Here is a 16,893-nt window from a genome sequence, read left to right as displayed (position 1 = left end):
CCGACCACAGAAAGGAACAGCTATGTGGCCCTCGCAGGAAAAAGTTTGGGGACCCCTGGTATAAGGAGTAACAAAATGTGGAAATTTTTTTAAAAGGGCCTGAATATTTTTTAAGGCACTCTCTGACAGTTTTCCTCCTCACCCCGATTCAGGAATGCTTCAACTCTCCGTACGGAACGAGCTTCTTCTCCAAGTATGCTGAGAAGATCCCAGGAGAAACCACCCAGATGCTGTCAGAGGTGGCGAAGGAGAACAAGCTGCATCTGGTGGGAGGTATGGACTCATGCGACGCCACGGTCACCCACATTAAACCTTCACATTTGAAAAGAAAGTTGCCTTTTAGGTGTTAATTTACAACCTCGTCTCCAAAAAGCTGTTGATGTCTTGTTAGAAATTGCAGCTGAATGAGCTGCAGTTTATGAGAACCAATATCGCAAATTGACATGCACTCACGCCCTGTGTCTGTTTATTCTCAGCAACCTGGTTAAGATAGATTTACAAATTATTTTTTCACCCAAAGAAATTCTGAAAATATAGAAATATTCAGCCCCTTTATAATCCGATTCACCTGGATACAACCCAATGCATCTAAATACCTTCAGAAGTCACCTACTTTGTAAAAAATAAAAAATAGGGAGAAAAAAATTGGTTAGTATCTGCAATAGTGTATCAGGAAAACAAATAGTGAACACAGAAATTGGTCTTCTAGATGCATTTGAAATAAAACCACCACATTATATTAATATAATGCATAAAATAAAGAGCAAAGTTCTCTTATGGTGTAACAAATTTATAATTGGACATAGTGGAAATAAGTTCATATGTTTTCTCAAGAAGCTAAATAAATTATTCTACACTTAGGGCAAAGTATGCTGCCATCTAGAGGATGTTTTATGTATAATCCAAATTGAAGAGGGAAATAGTATTTTATGGAAATACATTTTCTCTGTTTTTTAATTAACTTCCACTTCCAGAAAATACTGAATAATACAGATAAGAAGATTGCAGCTGATCATAATTTTGAAAACTTTTTCTCAGAGTTGGTCAAAACATCTCTGATCATCATCACATTTGAGTCGCTGATAAAATAGAAAAGAAACCAGATGAACTGGATAACCTGGATCTGCTGGGTCAGTGGAGAGACTGTGGAAAAACGAATGCAAATTAACAAACAATTAGCAAAGAATTCAACCATATTCCGTGTTCATATGAATGAATGACTGAAGCTTCCTTGTTGTTGTTGAACAGGCTCGATCCCTGAAGAGGACGGCGGGAAGCTGTACAACACCTGTGCCGTGTTCGGTCCTGAAGGAGAGCTGATTCTCAAACACCGGAAGGTTTGCGTGTTTCTCACCTGCTCAGGTCCCCTTCACGGACGGAGCCGTGCCCCAGCGCCCGCTGCGTTCGTATAAACCCCGCTCCCCCTCTCTGCTCTCTCTCCCAAAAGATTCACCTGTTCGACATCGACGTTCCAGGGAAAATCCGCTTCCAGGAGTCCGAGACGCTGAGCCCTGGGAACAGCCTGTCCACGTTCGACACGCGTGAGTGGCAGACGGGGACGGCTGTCTTTGTGCACCTGGAGCTTTTCCACATTTATCACCGTTAGAATCGCACAATTTAATGTATCTTACTTGAACTTAAGAAACAACACCCTTTTTTTTTTTTCATATTTTTCTACAAGTAAAAATATGAAGAATATCTACTTCATTGGTCTGCGACCTGCGGCTCCAGAGCCACAAGTGGCTCTTTGGACCTTCCATAATTTCCCTTAATAACTCTGACTGAAAATGATAAAGAATTAACTGGGGGAGCTACGATACATCGGCCCTGATTTCTTTAATTTTGGGAAGCTTAGTGATCGGCCGATAATTACATGTGACGCTGATCTCATCTACCTCAGCAAAGGTCTAAAAATCAACCTCAGTCTTCCTCTGCTGTCCAGTGGGAGACGTTTGGCTGACAGTCTGGCCCACCAGGTCACGTCTGCAGTTAACAATCGTCTCCTACCTGTTGCCAACTCAGCAACTTTCTTGCCATATTTATCAATATTTCAGACAAAAATATCTATATCGGCCAAAATCGAAAACAGCAGGTCAGGATTTTTAAAGGCAGTTGGCTAGAAAACTGCAGTCGGTGCATCAGTAGAATTAACTAATGATTTAAATATACATTTAGTAACAAATACTTTCTTTATGGGCTTTTATTATGTGATAAATTGATTTTCCACAACACAATGACACTAAAAATACAAGTGATCTTGTTTCAGATCTTTTTTTGTAATTAATTTGGAAACAATGTTTTCCTTTTTTTTTTTTTCCATTTTCCATCTATGTCACCATTCCGCATAAAGACGCGTATCCATCCTCTTTTCATTTTCTGTTTTTCTTTATTTTAAAACCTAAAAGCAGATGGAACTAACAAGCATTCCCGTCTCTAGGGTTGCTCTTTTACATAGAATACAACAAAATCTGAAACATAAGTAAATGAATCTTGTTTTGTTCAGATTTTCTTCCCCTGTTCTCTTGGCTGTGGCAGCGTTCTGTAGGGTGGGAGTCGGGATCTGCTACGACATGAGGTTCGCAGAGCTCGCTCAGCTCTACAACAGGAAAGGTGAGCGACTGAAAACGACCCATTTGGACTGCCTGATAGAACGACTGAAGAACTTGTTCTGTGCTCAGGCTGCCAGCTGCTGGTTTACCCCGGAGCCTTCAACATGACGACAGGCCCCGCCCACTGGGAGCTGCTGCAGAGGGCCAGGTGAGACTGGAGCCCGCCTGCAAGTTTGCATTGGCCGTCGAGATCCACCGCCGCATTTAATAATCCAGTCAAGATTCCTTCGCGTCATCTTCCCGTGTGTGACGCAGGGCCCTCGATAACCAGACGTACGTGGCCACAGCGTCGCCTGCCAGAGACGAAGCCGCGTCCTACGTGGCCTGGGGTCACAGCACCGTGGTGAACCCATGGTAAGACTGCAGGAGCACGGACAGACGGGCGGCAGCGGGAACGACCGCCTATTCTGAGTTTATCTTTATCCTTAAAAAAACAAAACAACAAAATCATTACCGTGTAATTCAGTTAGATGTGACGAGGCTGAAGGTTAACGTTTTGAGAACACCTGTGCTCTTATAAACTGAGGCTAAAGCTGTTTTAGTAATCGATTAATCAGTCTACTCTACTGAATCGTGTAAACAAAATGGCACGCTGTGAGGGTTTTTCATTTAACCACTAAAGCCTAATTTGTANTCTCCTACCTGTTGCCAACTCAGCAACTTTCTTGCCATATTTATCAATATTTCAGACAAAAATATCTATATCGGCCAAAATCGAAAACAGCAGGTCAGGATTTTTAAAGGCAGTTGGCTAGAAAACTGCAGTGGGTGCATCTCTAGAATTAACTAATGATTTAAATATACATTTAGTAACAAATACTTTCTTTATGGGCTTTTATTATGTGATAAATTGATTTTCCACAACACAGTGACACTAAAAATACAAGTGATCTTGTTTCAGATCTTTTTTTGTAATTAATTTGGAAACAATGTTTTCCTTTTTTTTTTTTTCCATTTTCCATCTATGTCACCATTCCGCATAAAGACGCGTATCCATGCTCTTTTCATTTTCTTTATTTTAAAACCTAAAAGCAGATGGAACTAACAAGCATTCCCATCTCTAGGGTTGCTCTTTCACATAGAATACAACAAAATCTGAAACATAAGTAAATGAATCTTGTTTTGTTCAGATTTTCTTCCCCTGTTCTCTTGGCTGTGGCAGCGTTCTGTAGGGTGGGAGTCGGGATCTGCTACGACATGAGGTTCGCAGAGCTCGCTCAGCTCTACAACAGGAAAGGTGAGCGACTGAAAACGACCCATTTGGACTGCCTGATAGAACGACTGAAGAACTTGTTCTGTGCTCAGGCTGCCAGCTGCTGGTTTACCCCGGAGCCTTCAACATGACGACAGGCCCCGCCCACTGGGAGCTGCTGCAGAGGGCCAGGTGAGACTGGAGCCCGCCTGCAAGTTTGCATTGGCCGTCGAGATCCACCGCCGCATTTAATAATCCAGTCAAGATTCCTTCGCGTCATCTTCCCGTGTGTGACGCAGGGCCCTCGATAACCAGACGTACGTGGCCACAGCGTCGCCTGCCAGAGACGAAGCCGCGTCCTACGTGGCCTGGGGTCACAGCACCGTGGTGAACCCGTGGTAAGACTGCAGGAGCACGGACAGACGGGCGGCAGCGGGAACGACCGCCTATTCTGAGTTGATCTTTATCCTTAAAAAAACAAAACAACAAAATCATTACCGTGTAATTCAGTTAGATGTGACGAGGCTGAAGGTTAAAGTTTTGAGAACACCTGTGCTCTTATAAACTGAGGCTAAAGCTGTTTTAGTAATCGATTAATCAGTCTACTCTACTGAATCGTGTAAACAAAATGGCACGCTGTGAGGGTTTTTCATTTAACCACTAAAGCCTAATTTGTACGATGTTAAAACTGTAAATAAACCAACGACTCAAGTCGTTTTTTAAATAAGAAAAGTAAACATTGTAACGCCTAAAATTCAGTAACGGCATTCATTTGAACGCTTGATCATTTGTAGCAAAAAAAAAACTACCGGTGAAAAGCTGCAGCCCGTTCTGCTTCATTTAACATCAGTACAGTGAAGGACTGAGCTGTTATTTAATTTATTTTTTATTTTTTTATTTTATTTTTTTTGATTAACCAATTTAATAAGTGGAAATCAAAGATCTCCTGCTTCATAGGAGATTTAAAATAATAATAATAAAAAAAGAATTTGAACCTACAAGTGTCACTTCAGGAGTTCTGGGTTGAACATATTTCCTGGCAAAGAAGGGCTTTTTTTATCTTAACATAAAAACGTTAATATTTTTTGAACAGTTTGCCTTCAGTACCGCTCTAACTGTGTTGTTCTTTTAGAAAATGGCCTTTTTCGAGTCTGAGTGATTAATCGGTTACTAAATTGGTTGATGACTGTTTCAATAAGCGATTAATTACATTATCAATCTAATTTAATTGTTTGAGTCGTATTGCAAACCGTTGCTGATGCTCTGTGTGGCCGTTTGATCCGATCTGAACGTGTTTGGATGTTTTTACAGGGGAGAGGTCATCGCCAAGGCCGGGCATGAGGAATCCATCATCTACGCTGATATCGGTGAGAGTCAGAGGTCCTTCCTTCCATCTGAGCTTTGATCTAGGAAGCTAAGAAAAAATTATTACTCGATACACAGCACTTCCAAGCAGTCTGGTAAAACTGTGGAGTAGTTTGGGATTTGATTTCAGGATTTTCCACATCTGGACTGGAGAAAGGAAATAGTTTTGTTTCTAGATTTTATTCCCTACCATAAATGTCGTCCCTCCGATCGTCTCCCCTCCTTCCTCCCTCCCACATGTCAGACTGTGTTTTCCTCTGTGATGAGGTTCTGTATGTTCTGACTCTGCATGTGTGTGGCCCGACTCCAGACCTGCAGTACTTGGCCGACGTCCGGCAGCAGATCCCAATCAGCTCCCAGCGTCGGGACGACCTCTACGCCGTGACGGCCGTGCAGCAGGGATCGGGCTGAACGCTCCAAACGGGATCACGCTCCTCTAATTATGTGATTTCGGAAAATCCTAACGTTAAATAATCTTGGTTCTTGTCATCGAGGAGACTGGCTGTTAATACTTAGTGCTTGATGGAGTGGTTGCGATAGCCAGCCAGCTCTACTTCAGGACCAGCCTTCATGTGAAGAACGACGAACTGGGAGGGAAAACGGTCAAGGACAATTTTCTTTTCTTTTTGTTGTTGTTTTTTTCCTCCTGAACAATTTCTTAAATTTGATTAGATTTGAGCTCGTGTTTAAATTATGCAGTTTTACATGTGTTTCTCTGCTCTGGTTATCCACCCAAATCCAGGTTAATAAAAAAAAATCCCAGACTCACTAACAAAAAGTGTTGATTAACTCAGAGATACTAAGTAACAGACGGAGCTGTACGACATGTGATTCAGAAACAGATTCAGGCGGGTTTTTTTAATAAGTTACCATCAGAATAAATCCTTCCTTCAGCTTCTTGTGGCTTTTAAATTTTTAGAAGAAAAGGGAAATATCCCATAAACCTTCATTTATGTAGATGCGTCATTGATTAAACCAGACAATCTTTATTTAGAAAGAATCCCTTCTGAATAAAGGGAACTTTAAAATCGCTATGGACAATTTAAAGTGCTTCACAAAACAAAGAACACACACAATGAAGAAATGCATAAACTCCATGGCTAAAAGTAGCGCTAAACATAAAAGTACCGCATTGCTCTTAAGAACATTTGCAACTGCGTTCAAAATAAAAGCAGCATTAAAATAGCCAGTGCTTTGTTTTTCTCCCCCCCAATAGAAATCATATTTCTACAAGGCAAATAAATCAGCAGTGGTGACAGTATAAGAATATTAGTTTGGGCTCCAGTGAGGTTCTTCATTCCCTGAACAAACGGGAGGGTTTTTACTTAAAGGCAGATGGGGTGAAAGCAAAAAATACAGAAAAAAACGAAACATGCGGCTAACATGGTTTGAAATGCTTTCAAGTGTGAACCAGGAGGATTTGAAGGAAAATGAAAAACATGCGATCCAATCGAAGAATAAAAGAATAGTTACAGTGGAAAAAAGACACAGGCGTTGATGGGAGACGTCCTACGGTTACCTATGAGTACTGTAAGAATTAATGTCTGTGTGAAGCCACATTTTTGGCAAAAGCTACAATAATGTCCCACAGTTGGAAAAATAAAACGTTCTGAAGAGTTTGTGGTTTGCTGAAGAGAAATAATTCCAACAATTAACCCCAATCTTTGAATTCAAGCTACACTACACTATAAGCATGATGGGTTTGGGATCACAATATGCGGAAACTTCTCATTCTACACGATCTGGTCTGTTTGTTGCGTACCAGGAATTGGTTCCAAATGCTCAAGGAGGTGCTGCTTTATGTTGAAGAGGAAATTGGTGCTTTAACAAGATGATGACCGCCCAAAACACCAATAAATGACCAGTAACAGCATTACATTGTGGAGCTAGCCGCCCAATCTTTGGACTTCACCATCAAAAACCCATTTTTCCTCCCTCCCTGTAGAGTAAGGGCAAATTAGACGCATGTTCTCATTAAGAACAGAATGCACCGTGCCACTAGTGTCCTTGTCATTTCCGACTGGAATCAATCAGCCGGCACATTTAAGAAAAAAAAGAAGACAGCAAGCTTAGGATAATAAGCATCTAGAAAATGCAACATGCAATGATTCAGAACTATTTACATATCAGTGCTTTTTTTGTTTTGTTTGTTTGGACTGGTTATAAAAAAGTGGCGGTGGATCCATCGATTAACTTTTCTCTTTTCTTGTCCTTTTCTTTCACACGTCAGTCTCTTTTGGCTCTGGCATCATTTCCTCAGTCGCCTGCTTGTACTGATATCGTCGACCTGATGGACACAAACATTCAGTCAGACATGGCAGCAAACACAAGGCGGCTCACTGTTGTTACAGGAGCTTTCTGTTTTTACACATCCATACTGTGACTTACAAAAGTATTTACACCCCTTCGATGTTTTTTTTTTTGTCATGTTATGTATTTTATCGGGATTTCTTGTGGTAGAAGTGGAGGAACATGATATGAATGAAGAGTATTTTTGTCAACATCAGCCAAATCTTGCCATAGATTCTGAAAAAGTTGACTTTTCTACCAAATCATTTTACGCCACTTTTGCCTCCGTTCCTTCTAAATGAAATTAATGCTGAACTGCAAAGACTTCCCTAAACCATTTCCAAACATGTACCATTTAAAACTGATTTTTGTGGTTAATTTAACCACATTATTAATCATATTTTTAGGCTTAAAAAAAATCTAGACGTCATTGCGGAATAATATAATCTTAATTTTTAATGAAAATATAAGAAAAAAAGGCTCACAACACAGTTAATAATTGAACCAGCAACTGCTGCTCAAATTCTAAGCAGGTGTGTTGCATAAAAACACTTAAAAGACTAACGTGCCAAAAACTAATATGTATATCTAAGACCAGTTTGATTTTATCTTTGACCAAAACGATTAAGAGCCTCTCCCACCACCTTCAGAATGATTAACATGATCTAACTGAGATAATGTATAACCTAAACCTCTCCACGTCATTATCCCTGACCTATCTGCTGGTCACTAACAAAACTCTGGACTTATGGGAAAAATCAACCACACTCTGGGCTACGTTTATTAATTAGGTGATTTCTGAAAGTAGCCACTTTCAACAGATTTTATTAAGGGGCATCAAAGTAAAGAGAGGTAAATGTCACACATATTTCTATTTGGGGGGAAAAATGACATAGTTTTCCTTTTTGTGGTTGAAATGTGACAAAAATGTGAAGAAGTTAGAGCAGCATGAATAACTTTTCAGAGGTATAAATCAACCTGGCCTGGTTCAGCCTGGAACAGCTGCAGCCAAAACACATCAAGGTGGAGTCAAATCCTAGTTTGGACACTTTGCATGTTTTATCTTAATGGGTTCACCGTCAGAGGGAATTTATTTACAGTTATGCTGAAATTAAGGAGTAATGAGGTTGTAAATAAACAGATCCAACTCAATGCACATGATGCATTTCCTACAGAGCTGCATTCTGTACTGACAGCCCCCAAAAGATAAAGGTATATACATTGATATTTAAAAAGAAGAGGCAGGAACAAAGTTATATAAAAGGAACTTCTGTGTTAGAGTTTCACACCTAGCTTGTGAGTTTTGTGAAACATGCAAAACTTATTAGTCATACAGCTACTTGTGCAGATTAAATGCCGTTTCATGCCAACTCCGACGGCCTGAGTTGAAAAGCATTCACGGGTTTCCTCGCTTCGCTTTCCAGAAAAGTATCGATCGGCTCACCTCTCCGTGGTTCCTCGTACTCCTTCTTCCTCCTCTTGCTTATCTTGTCCAGGTGAATCTGATAGTAGATCCCGGAAAGCACCATTATGGCGACCACCACGCACAGGACGGTGCTGAAGATCCACATGCCCTGCGACGCGCGACTCCCGCTGCTGCTGGCTCCCACTGTGAGTCCAAACAGCGAACAGAGTGACGGCGCGTTCTGGCATCCCACTGAGAAGACCTGACAGAAGGTCTTCTTCGAATTAAATAAAATTGGTGCCAAATCATGTACCAAATCAAACCAATTTGGCGTCAATCAAGTGTGCTGCAATATATTTGCTGCACAAGCCAGCACAAACGTACCACAGCAAATTTATATCAGTTTTGTTAGATTTTGTAAATGTTGCATTTATATTGACATCTTAAAAATAATAAAACAAAAACATTTGCGGCACAACATTTTTTTGCTGCACAAATGAGTTTGTATCAATTTTGTTAGAATTTTTAAATCTCTCATTTACATTGAAGTCTTAAAAATTATAACAGCACAAACAAACAAAAATGCGGCACAAAAAGTCTTTGCTGCACAAACTTATCATAGTTGACGGACCAAATATTTAGTTTGATTTTGTAAATGTGGACTGACTTCTTGACCTTTGTTGGCCTCTAGAAACATATCTTAACATCTTCAAAATGATACCGGCACAAACGAAAATGTCTGCGGCAGAAAGATTTCTGCTGCACGTTTGACACCATTTATGCAGGTTTGACACCATTTATGCAGGTTTGACACCATTTATGCAGGTTTGACACCACCACCATTTAACTAGAAGAAGGACCATCTTCACTGAGCGCCAGTGTTAGACTCACGTTTGACCGTCAGGGTTTCGTTCGTGGACGGGTTCTTGATGGTGCACGACACGGTGTCGTCTTTGGAAACGTTGACGGTCAGCTGGCTGGTGACGTTGTAGAGATGGGAGTCGGGGAGCGCCTGGGCCCGGATCCTCACGGAGCCGTTGGGGGGCTGCCGGCTGTCGTTGATGAGCCAGTAGACGGCAGGCTTGGGGTAGCCCCCATGGGACCGACACAGGTAGGACCACTCTGTGCCTTCTTCCTTCCTCACCTCAGGGATCCCAAAGCTGGCTGCGGAAATGACAAACTCACAAACGTAAGGCTTTTTAAATGATTTTGTGATTATTTACTGTAAGTACATCTGAGTTAATTAGGATATAATTGAAAAGATGACTGTTGTTCAATAGTTAAATTGAGAAAGTAACATTTACCATGTAGATTTGTGCTTTTGACAATAAAATGAAAGTCTTCGTTAAGCTTGTCAGTAGAAAGCAAGAAGCATGAGATGCTGTGAAATTTCTTGATAAAGATCTGCATGGAGTTAAGACTAGTGTGGATTGCTTATGCACCTTTTTCTACATAATTTTTTCCTTCCACTCAACTTTCCATCAACATGCTTGGATACCACACTAACAACCAGTTTCTTTGGTGGTGACACATAGTAGCTTACCCTCGCTTGTACACAGCGACTGTGTATGCCCAGTCAGCAGTCTTGAAGGGGCAGTGTTATGTGTTTTTCAGACACATTAAGCCATTTTATTAACACAATCAACTAACTTCAGTTGTTATAAAAATGCTACATATGTCAATTACGGCTTAAAATAAATTTTACTCCCTGGTTTAACACCTGGCAATTGGGCCTCTGTCTCTGTGGGAAGTCATCACAACATGGCTCCTCTATTAACCCATCTGCTGCCACTGTCAGCAGATGCGCAGTTCCACCAGGTGTTTGCTAATTGCTGGTGGCTAGTCTGAAGGAGCTGAGTGAGGGCGTTGCGGGGGACGAGGAAGAGCTTCGTCCACGCAGGCATTTTGCACAGCTGAATGTTTGCCATTCAGCTCAAATATGCATGAAATAATCAAAGCAACACTCCATGTATGTTTTTGATGAGGGAATAACATTATAACATGATGTTAAAGCTGAAAAAGTCGATTTTGCGTAAAACTGCCCCTTTAACTCCGGTAGACCAGATCACATCTGTAAGGCAGAATCACCAAAACTAGGAAAAAAGTGCTCAAAACCTAATTCTGTTTTTGTGGCGCCTCTCTGTTTTCGTTTCTTATTTAAAGTCATTTTAACCGATTTATTTTAATGGTATGGAACTTACCTGCGACCCTGAGACACCTGGTACACAGAGGCGCGCTCTGGTTCTCCCCTGACAGCAGGAACAGGCTGTATCGGCTCCTGTCGTGTCTGGGCTGAGCTGACGGCAGCTCCAGGGAGAAGTTTCCACTGGTCGCTGCGTCTGTGGGAATCCTGGCATAATTCACGCTCCACGTCTCCACGTTCCCATCCCCGTCCCACAGCGATCTGAACACGGCTTTATCGTGGTTCCTCCACTCAACGGAAAAGTTCAACAATCTCCCCAAGTTAGGGTGGCAGGGCAGCAGCACCGGCTTTCCCACTTCACCGAGGACGCAGTCTCGCGCCTCTGTGCAGAAAGAGAAACAGAAAGAGATGAATGAGGTCGGTCGGTGCGACCCGCAGCGTGGGCAGAAGGCCGGATCAACTTACCCAGAGCGGCGCTCAAACACAGGCAGCAGAGCAGCAGCGCCGCGCCGCGCCACGGTGCCGCCGGCATCGCGCCTTCTCTGGCGCACAGGAGCGCATACAAAGACCGCGGAACGGCTCCTACAGCGTCTGGCTTTTCAGTTGGGAAAAGCGAAACTCGTCCATTATTGACACACTCCACACACACGCGAAAATATGTCGGTTCTGCCTCACTTCCTCGTCCAGCGCCGAGCCGTACGCACACCTTTCCACATGTTCAGTCATGCTGCGGCTTGTTCTGCCATACCTGATCTCCTGTTTTAGGTCAGCAAAAATACAAAAAATAAAAAGAAATAAAAAATAAAATAAATACCGCGGATAGGAGTTAATGAAGGAACAGTCCAGACTCCAGGCTCTTCAGTGTCGGTAAGCAAAGATCAGATGAGGACCCACATCATAGGTGGAGGTTGGTTTAACCTGCTAGACAGCTTTTTAGACCATACACACACCCACACACACATGTTGGTAAGGAAGTATGAAACAAACATGTAGCGAAGTATTCATAATAATAAAATAAAGCCTGGAGAGGTGAGAAGAACTGTGGCGGTAGTAAGTTTGTTGGCGAAATTTTATGAGGACAAAAATGATCCAACATGTCACATTAGTACACAAGCATGCAGTCATATTCAATTCAAGCTCATTTTATAAATTAAAAGTTCCTTTAAGTAAGTATTAGACATTCTTTTAGTTAAGGATACATTTCTGATTTAAAAATTATTTTTTATTGTTCTGATGCTATATTGTAATTCTGCAGTAGAGTATAACAATTATCAATACAAATCAATAATATTAAAATTTATTAAACATATATATTCTACACATAAAAGGAAATTAAATATGTGAGAGTCAATTTGAGGCCTAGAACTTCGCCTCAAATTGTGGAGGCGAAGCTCTAGGCATGTGAATATTTTCCTAAGACATCATGCAGCATTAACCTTTCTCTATTTTAGGAAAGAATAGCACAAACTTTATGGGCTTTTCTACTGCACAAAAATGTTCATACTAAAGGGCTAATGATGTTTATTCGAAGGTGGAACCACGTATTTAATTTACAACACAACTATTGCATATTCGATGATGAGACTGCAAAACATCTCTTCATTCCCTGTTTCAACAGTGATGCCTCTTCATATGAAATGCAATATTTAAAAAAAAAAGAATGTCAAAAAATATTTTAATAAAAATATTTTTTCTAAAACGTCTGATTGATTATTTTAAATTTCTTTCTTTCTTTCTTTTAATTATTATCTTTGAATGTTAATCTAAAAGCACACGACTCTCCGAACTCAAAACAATCCCCATAACTCGGGTTCAGGACCCGAAATTTTGCGCATGCGCATAGTACGCTTAACTGTCGCAACCCCTCTCAGAAACACACGCTCTCCGGACCATTTTCACGCATGCCCAAAACAAAGATGGAGGCGTCTGACCATGATTACAGTTACCCTCTCGCCAATGCTGAGGCTGAACACCAACAAGTAAGCTAGCTTAAACTTTTTGCATATAGCCCTATTATAAAAATACGTCTTTTGTATTAAATTGTTTATTATTATTATTATTATTATTATTATTATTATTATTATTATTTGGCTGCATAGAGTTGCGTTTCCGCGAAGTATCCAGCTGTAAGAGTCGCTTTCAGGCTCCGCCACTGTCAGGTCTTTTCCGGTTTATATATTTTTTTTACGTAAAAAAAAAAAACTTTATTGAAAAAAAAAATCCCTGAAACAGTAAATGAAGACGAAATAATTTGACGTTTGGTCAGGTTTCAACCAAAAGTATGTATTCTACTCACTAGGATTTACATTAAGCTTAAATTTAATTAAATGCAGATGATACATTTTTACTTATTGAAACTTACCTGGTTAGACAGGATCTAATTTAGGAGTATGAATTGGATGCAAGCCACACTTTTAGTTGAGCTTAATCTGATTTCCTGTTCCATCTTCCTCCAGCTCCATATAACAGTTCAGACGGGGCGTTCACTGCCGTCTATGAAAAAGTGTCACTGCTGTCCATCTCCACAGTATCACTGTCCGTTTTGCGGGCCAGGATTTTTTAAGCCCACAAAACTGTCAAAGGTCAAGATTCACATGGACGGTCATTTTAATAAAGCAGTTTCCTATCTAGGTACGGTGTTTTTATTTACAGTCATTTAAACTGTAATTGCAATTTTTCCCCATCTGTAGGGTGTGTACGTATATGTGTTTGTATTTGTATGTGGTAAATTTTAAGACGTAAATATTGGATTCTAAATCAAATTCCCTTTGATGTTTCAGATTACACCATTCATAGATGTGGACTCGGTTGCAGGAAACGGCAACACTTTCACTGCTTGTACTGCACGGCTACCGTACTTAGGAAAAGAGACCTTAAAGTCCATCTTTCATTCTGCCACATGAAACACACCCGAACACCGTCTGTTCAGACCTCAGACTCTTCAGCGCCGGCACAGAACCCAAACCCCACACAGTCTGCCCGGGACTCAAAACCTACACGGTCTACCCACATCCCAAATCCTACAAAACTTGCTTACTGCGCAAAGTTCGAGGAAGTACTGGCTTCATGGCTTAACAACACTCTCCTCATGCGCCGGGACCCTGCAGTTCACACACGCTTAGAGAAACCATCCGAGCTCCAGCCTCTTCCCTCTCCGGACCTTGTTGGTATGAAAGAGGATAAAATAAAGACGGCCAAAGACCATGACTATGGTTCCAACCTTGACGAGGCTGAACCAAAGGAGAACAAAGTAAATCAGTTTATTATGTTTTTTTTTAAGTAAAGTTTTCAAATAATTTTCCTTGTATTGGAGAAATTTGGCTTCATTTTCTTTTCACATTTTGCAGCGCCATATAACAATTCAGACGGGGCATTCACTGCCCTTTGTGAAAAAGTGTCGCTGCTGCCCATCTCCACAGTATCACTGTCCGTTTTGTGATCTAGAATTTTTTAAACCCACAAAACTTTCAAAGCTCAAAATTCATTTGAGTGGACATATTAAAAAAGCAATTCCCCATGGAGGTATGTTTCTATTGTTTTTTTTTTCAATTTAATATTTAATGGATTGGTTGTTAAATATCTAATAAATGTCACCTATTTATGTTTCAGATTACACCATTCATAGATGTGGACTCAGTTGCAGGAAACAGCAACACTTTCACTGTTTGTATTGTACGGCTACGGTGCTCAGGAAAAGAGACCTGAAAGTCCATCTTTCATGCCACATAAAACGCACAAGAACTCCTCCAGCTTCTGACCAGAGCTCAGACTCTCCTTTTGAGATGCCTAGCCAAACCCTGGTCACTACATCCTCTGCCCAGACACAAAGTCCTGTAACATCTGTCCTGAGCCCCAACCCAACATCACTTCCCCTAAACCCCAAAAAACGAGCTTGCAGCACTAAGTTAGAGGAAGTACTGCCTTTAAGACCAAACAAAACTGAGCCGTATAGCCTTCCTCAGAACCCTGTAGTTCAAACATGTGTCAAACAACTTTCTGTGGTAAAACGTCGCTGCTCTCCGGATTGTGGTGGTACATGTGTTAAGGAGAATCAAATGAAGACGGAGGCTCAGGACCATGATGGTTCCAACGTTGGTGAGCAATCATTGAGGAAAACAAAGTGAGTTTTCTTTTTTTTTTTCCTTCTTTTTATTCATATAGTTTTGCTTTTATTATGAAGCTTCTTTTAATTGTGCTGTTGAGAAGAGTTTCTTACCATGATTTGTTAGCTGAACACTAATGGGAAAACGTTAGCGGTTAGCTGATGTTTACTATTGTAAATGGCGAACAGTGGGGGCAGCCGTGGCTTTTCAAACTTTGCTCATATGTTCACATAACTACTACATAATCTGTGGGACTCTGGGATTTAGTAGAACGCATACATTTTTTTTTTAGTTTGATCAACTAAACCAGAACACTGATTGGCTTCAAGTAAAAAAAAAAAAAAGATATTGAAAAGTCAAGAAGATGTCACTTATCTCACATTGTGCTACCTTGGGATCAGTTCCAAACCGTCCTGTTGGTAAGAAGGAATGAATCGTAGTCTCCGCATCGTAGTCTAAATTAATCAGATTCCCTGCTCCATCTTCCTCTAGCTCCATGTAACGGTTCAGACGGGGCGTTCAGTGCCATCTTTGAAAAAGTGTCACTGCAGTCCATCTGCACAGTATCACTGTCCATTCTGTGAGCGACGATTTTTTTTAAACCCACAAAACTGTCAAAGACCGGGATTCATTTGAGTGGTCATTTTAATAAAGCAGTGTCCTAAAGAGATGAATTGACTAATTGTGATAGGTGTTTTTTTTCCATATCTAGGGTATATTATGTATGTGTTTATATTTGTATGTGGTCAATAAAGAAAATGTAAATGATTTATACAAAACCATAGTAAAAACGAAAAATCACACTTCGTGTTCTAGTTTTTTTTAATATTTATATATTTATAAATGTTTTAATTTTTATATGGTTAATATTGCATATGACTATTGAATTTCAACTTTGATATTTCAGATCACATCATTTGTAGATGTGGACTCAGTTGCATGAAACAGCAACTGTACACCAACGGTACTCAGGAAAAGAGACCTAAATGTCCATCTTTCATTCTGCCACATAAAACACACAAGAACTCTGTCGGATCGAGGCCCAAGCTCTTTTTCTTCATCCAAGGAATTGAGTTTTGAGACTTTTTCAAAAAGAACATATCCCCAGAACCATTCCGAGACCTCACGCTTTATATGAGTCTGAGCAGAAGCCCTGTAGCACCCCGTCCCGACGGGACCCAGCATTGTATAGTCTGCCATAGTTTAAGCCCTATGTTGCTTTTCCTGGTCCAAGCCTTATCAGTTTTCCTTGTATCATGAAGTTAAAGAAAGATCTACCTGTACAAGTAACCAAAACCTGCTCTTGGTTATAGTCAGTCTCCCATGCTTATGGACTCATAAAAAAAAACATCGCTGCTAACATGATATTTTGAGTTATGGTTATAGAAACCTCGTGTGAAGGTGATTTTTCTTTTCTACAGATTATATTTTGATATTCACATTATGATCAAATTGTGACATTCTGTTAATTCAGTGCTGATTTTCAAAAATAAATGTGCAATTTATTCACACAACAGCAACTTTATGTTAAGATATAACGGATGTTTCTTAGATTGGCATCACGATCACCTAAGACATAAATATTTGAATGCATACTGGTTAAACCAAGACCAGTGTGTATGTATGTTTGTATTATTGGTATTACAGTATAATAAATTTATTACATAGTCATTAAAACACCGTTATGCACATTTTGTGAAAGTAAAAAATAGGAGTACTGAGTATCTGACCTAAACAACAACAATTTATTTTAAAAATTGCATCATCACATGGACCAAAACAAGAAG

At 40.4% G+C, this 16,893-nt stretch overlaps 3 protein-coding genes across 5 annotated transcripts in view; 2 read left to right on the top strand and 1 right to left on the bottom strand.

Annotated features, from left to right (window-relative positions):
• Positions 1-6,591, top strand: part of nit2 (nitrilase family, member 2) — a 7,359-nt gene extending 768 nt beyond the window's left edge. The window contains exons 3-10 of the mRNA XM_007568444.2: positions 153-273; positions 1,249-1,337; positions 1,448-1,541; positions 2,536-2,610; positions 2,679-2,757; positions 2,865-2,963; positions 5,113-5,168; positions 5,477-6,591. Of these exons, the coding sequence (XP_007568506.1) occupies positions 153-273; positions 1,249-1,337; positions 1,448-1,541; positions 2,536-2,610; positions 2,679-2,757; positions 2,865-2,963; positions 5,113-5,168; positions 5,477-5,577 (714 nt within the window). The 3' untranslated portion in view covers positions 5,578-6,591. The remainder of the gene's footprint in view (positions 1-152; positions 274-1,248; positions 1,338-1,447; positions 1,542-2,535; positions 2,611-2,678; positions 2,758-2,864; positions 2,964-5,112; positions 5,169-5,476) is intronic.
• LOC103149345 (ICOS ligand-like) lies at positions 6,376-12,170 on the bottom strand. Its single transcript, XM_007568445.2, has 5 exons — positions 11,469-12,170; positions 11,062-11,385; positions 9,752-10,024; positions 8,900-9,064; positions 6,376-7,453 (listed from the first exon to the last, which is right to left on the bottom strand). The coding sequence occupies exons 1-5, from the start codon at positions 11,533-11,535 to the stop codon at positions 7,386-7,388; spliced, it is 897 nt and encodes a 298-aa protein (XP_007568507.1). The 5' UTR covers positions 11,536-12,170; the 3' UTR covers positions 6,376-7,385.
• A 546-nt stretch (positions 12,171-12,716) lies between these two features.
• The window catches only part of LOC103149342 (uncharacterized), an 8,553-nt gene continuing 4,376 nt past the window's right edge, over positions 12,717-16,893 (top strand). The window contains exons 1-3 of one of the 3 annotated variants that reach the window (XM_016679835.1): positions 12,717-12,982; positions 13,460-13,634; positions 13,784-14,253. In XM_016679835.1, coding sequence (XP_016535321.1) covers positions 12,905-12,982; positions 13,460-13,634; positions 13,784-14,253 — 723 coding nt within the window. In that variant the 5' untranslated portion in view covers positions 12,717-12,904. Of the gene's footprint in view, positions 12,983-13,065; positions 13,163-13,459; positions 13,635-13,783; positions 14,254-16,893 lie in introns of those variants that run through there. The other 2 variants (XM_016679836.1, XM_007568442.2) reach the window with 2 other exon arrangements.

This window comes from Poecilia formosa, unplaced genomic scaffold (assembly GCF_000485575.1).
Source record: "Poecilia formosa unplaced genomic scaffold, Poecilia_formosa-5.1.2 Scaffold222, whole genome shotgun sequence".
NCBI classification, from domain to species: domain Eukaryota; kingdom Metazoa; phylum Chordata; class Actinopteri; order Cyprinodontiformes; family Poeciliidae; genus Poecilia; species Poecilia formosa.
This window is presented reverse-complemented; position numbering and strand designations above follow the sequence as displayed.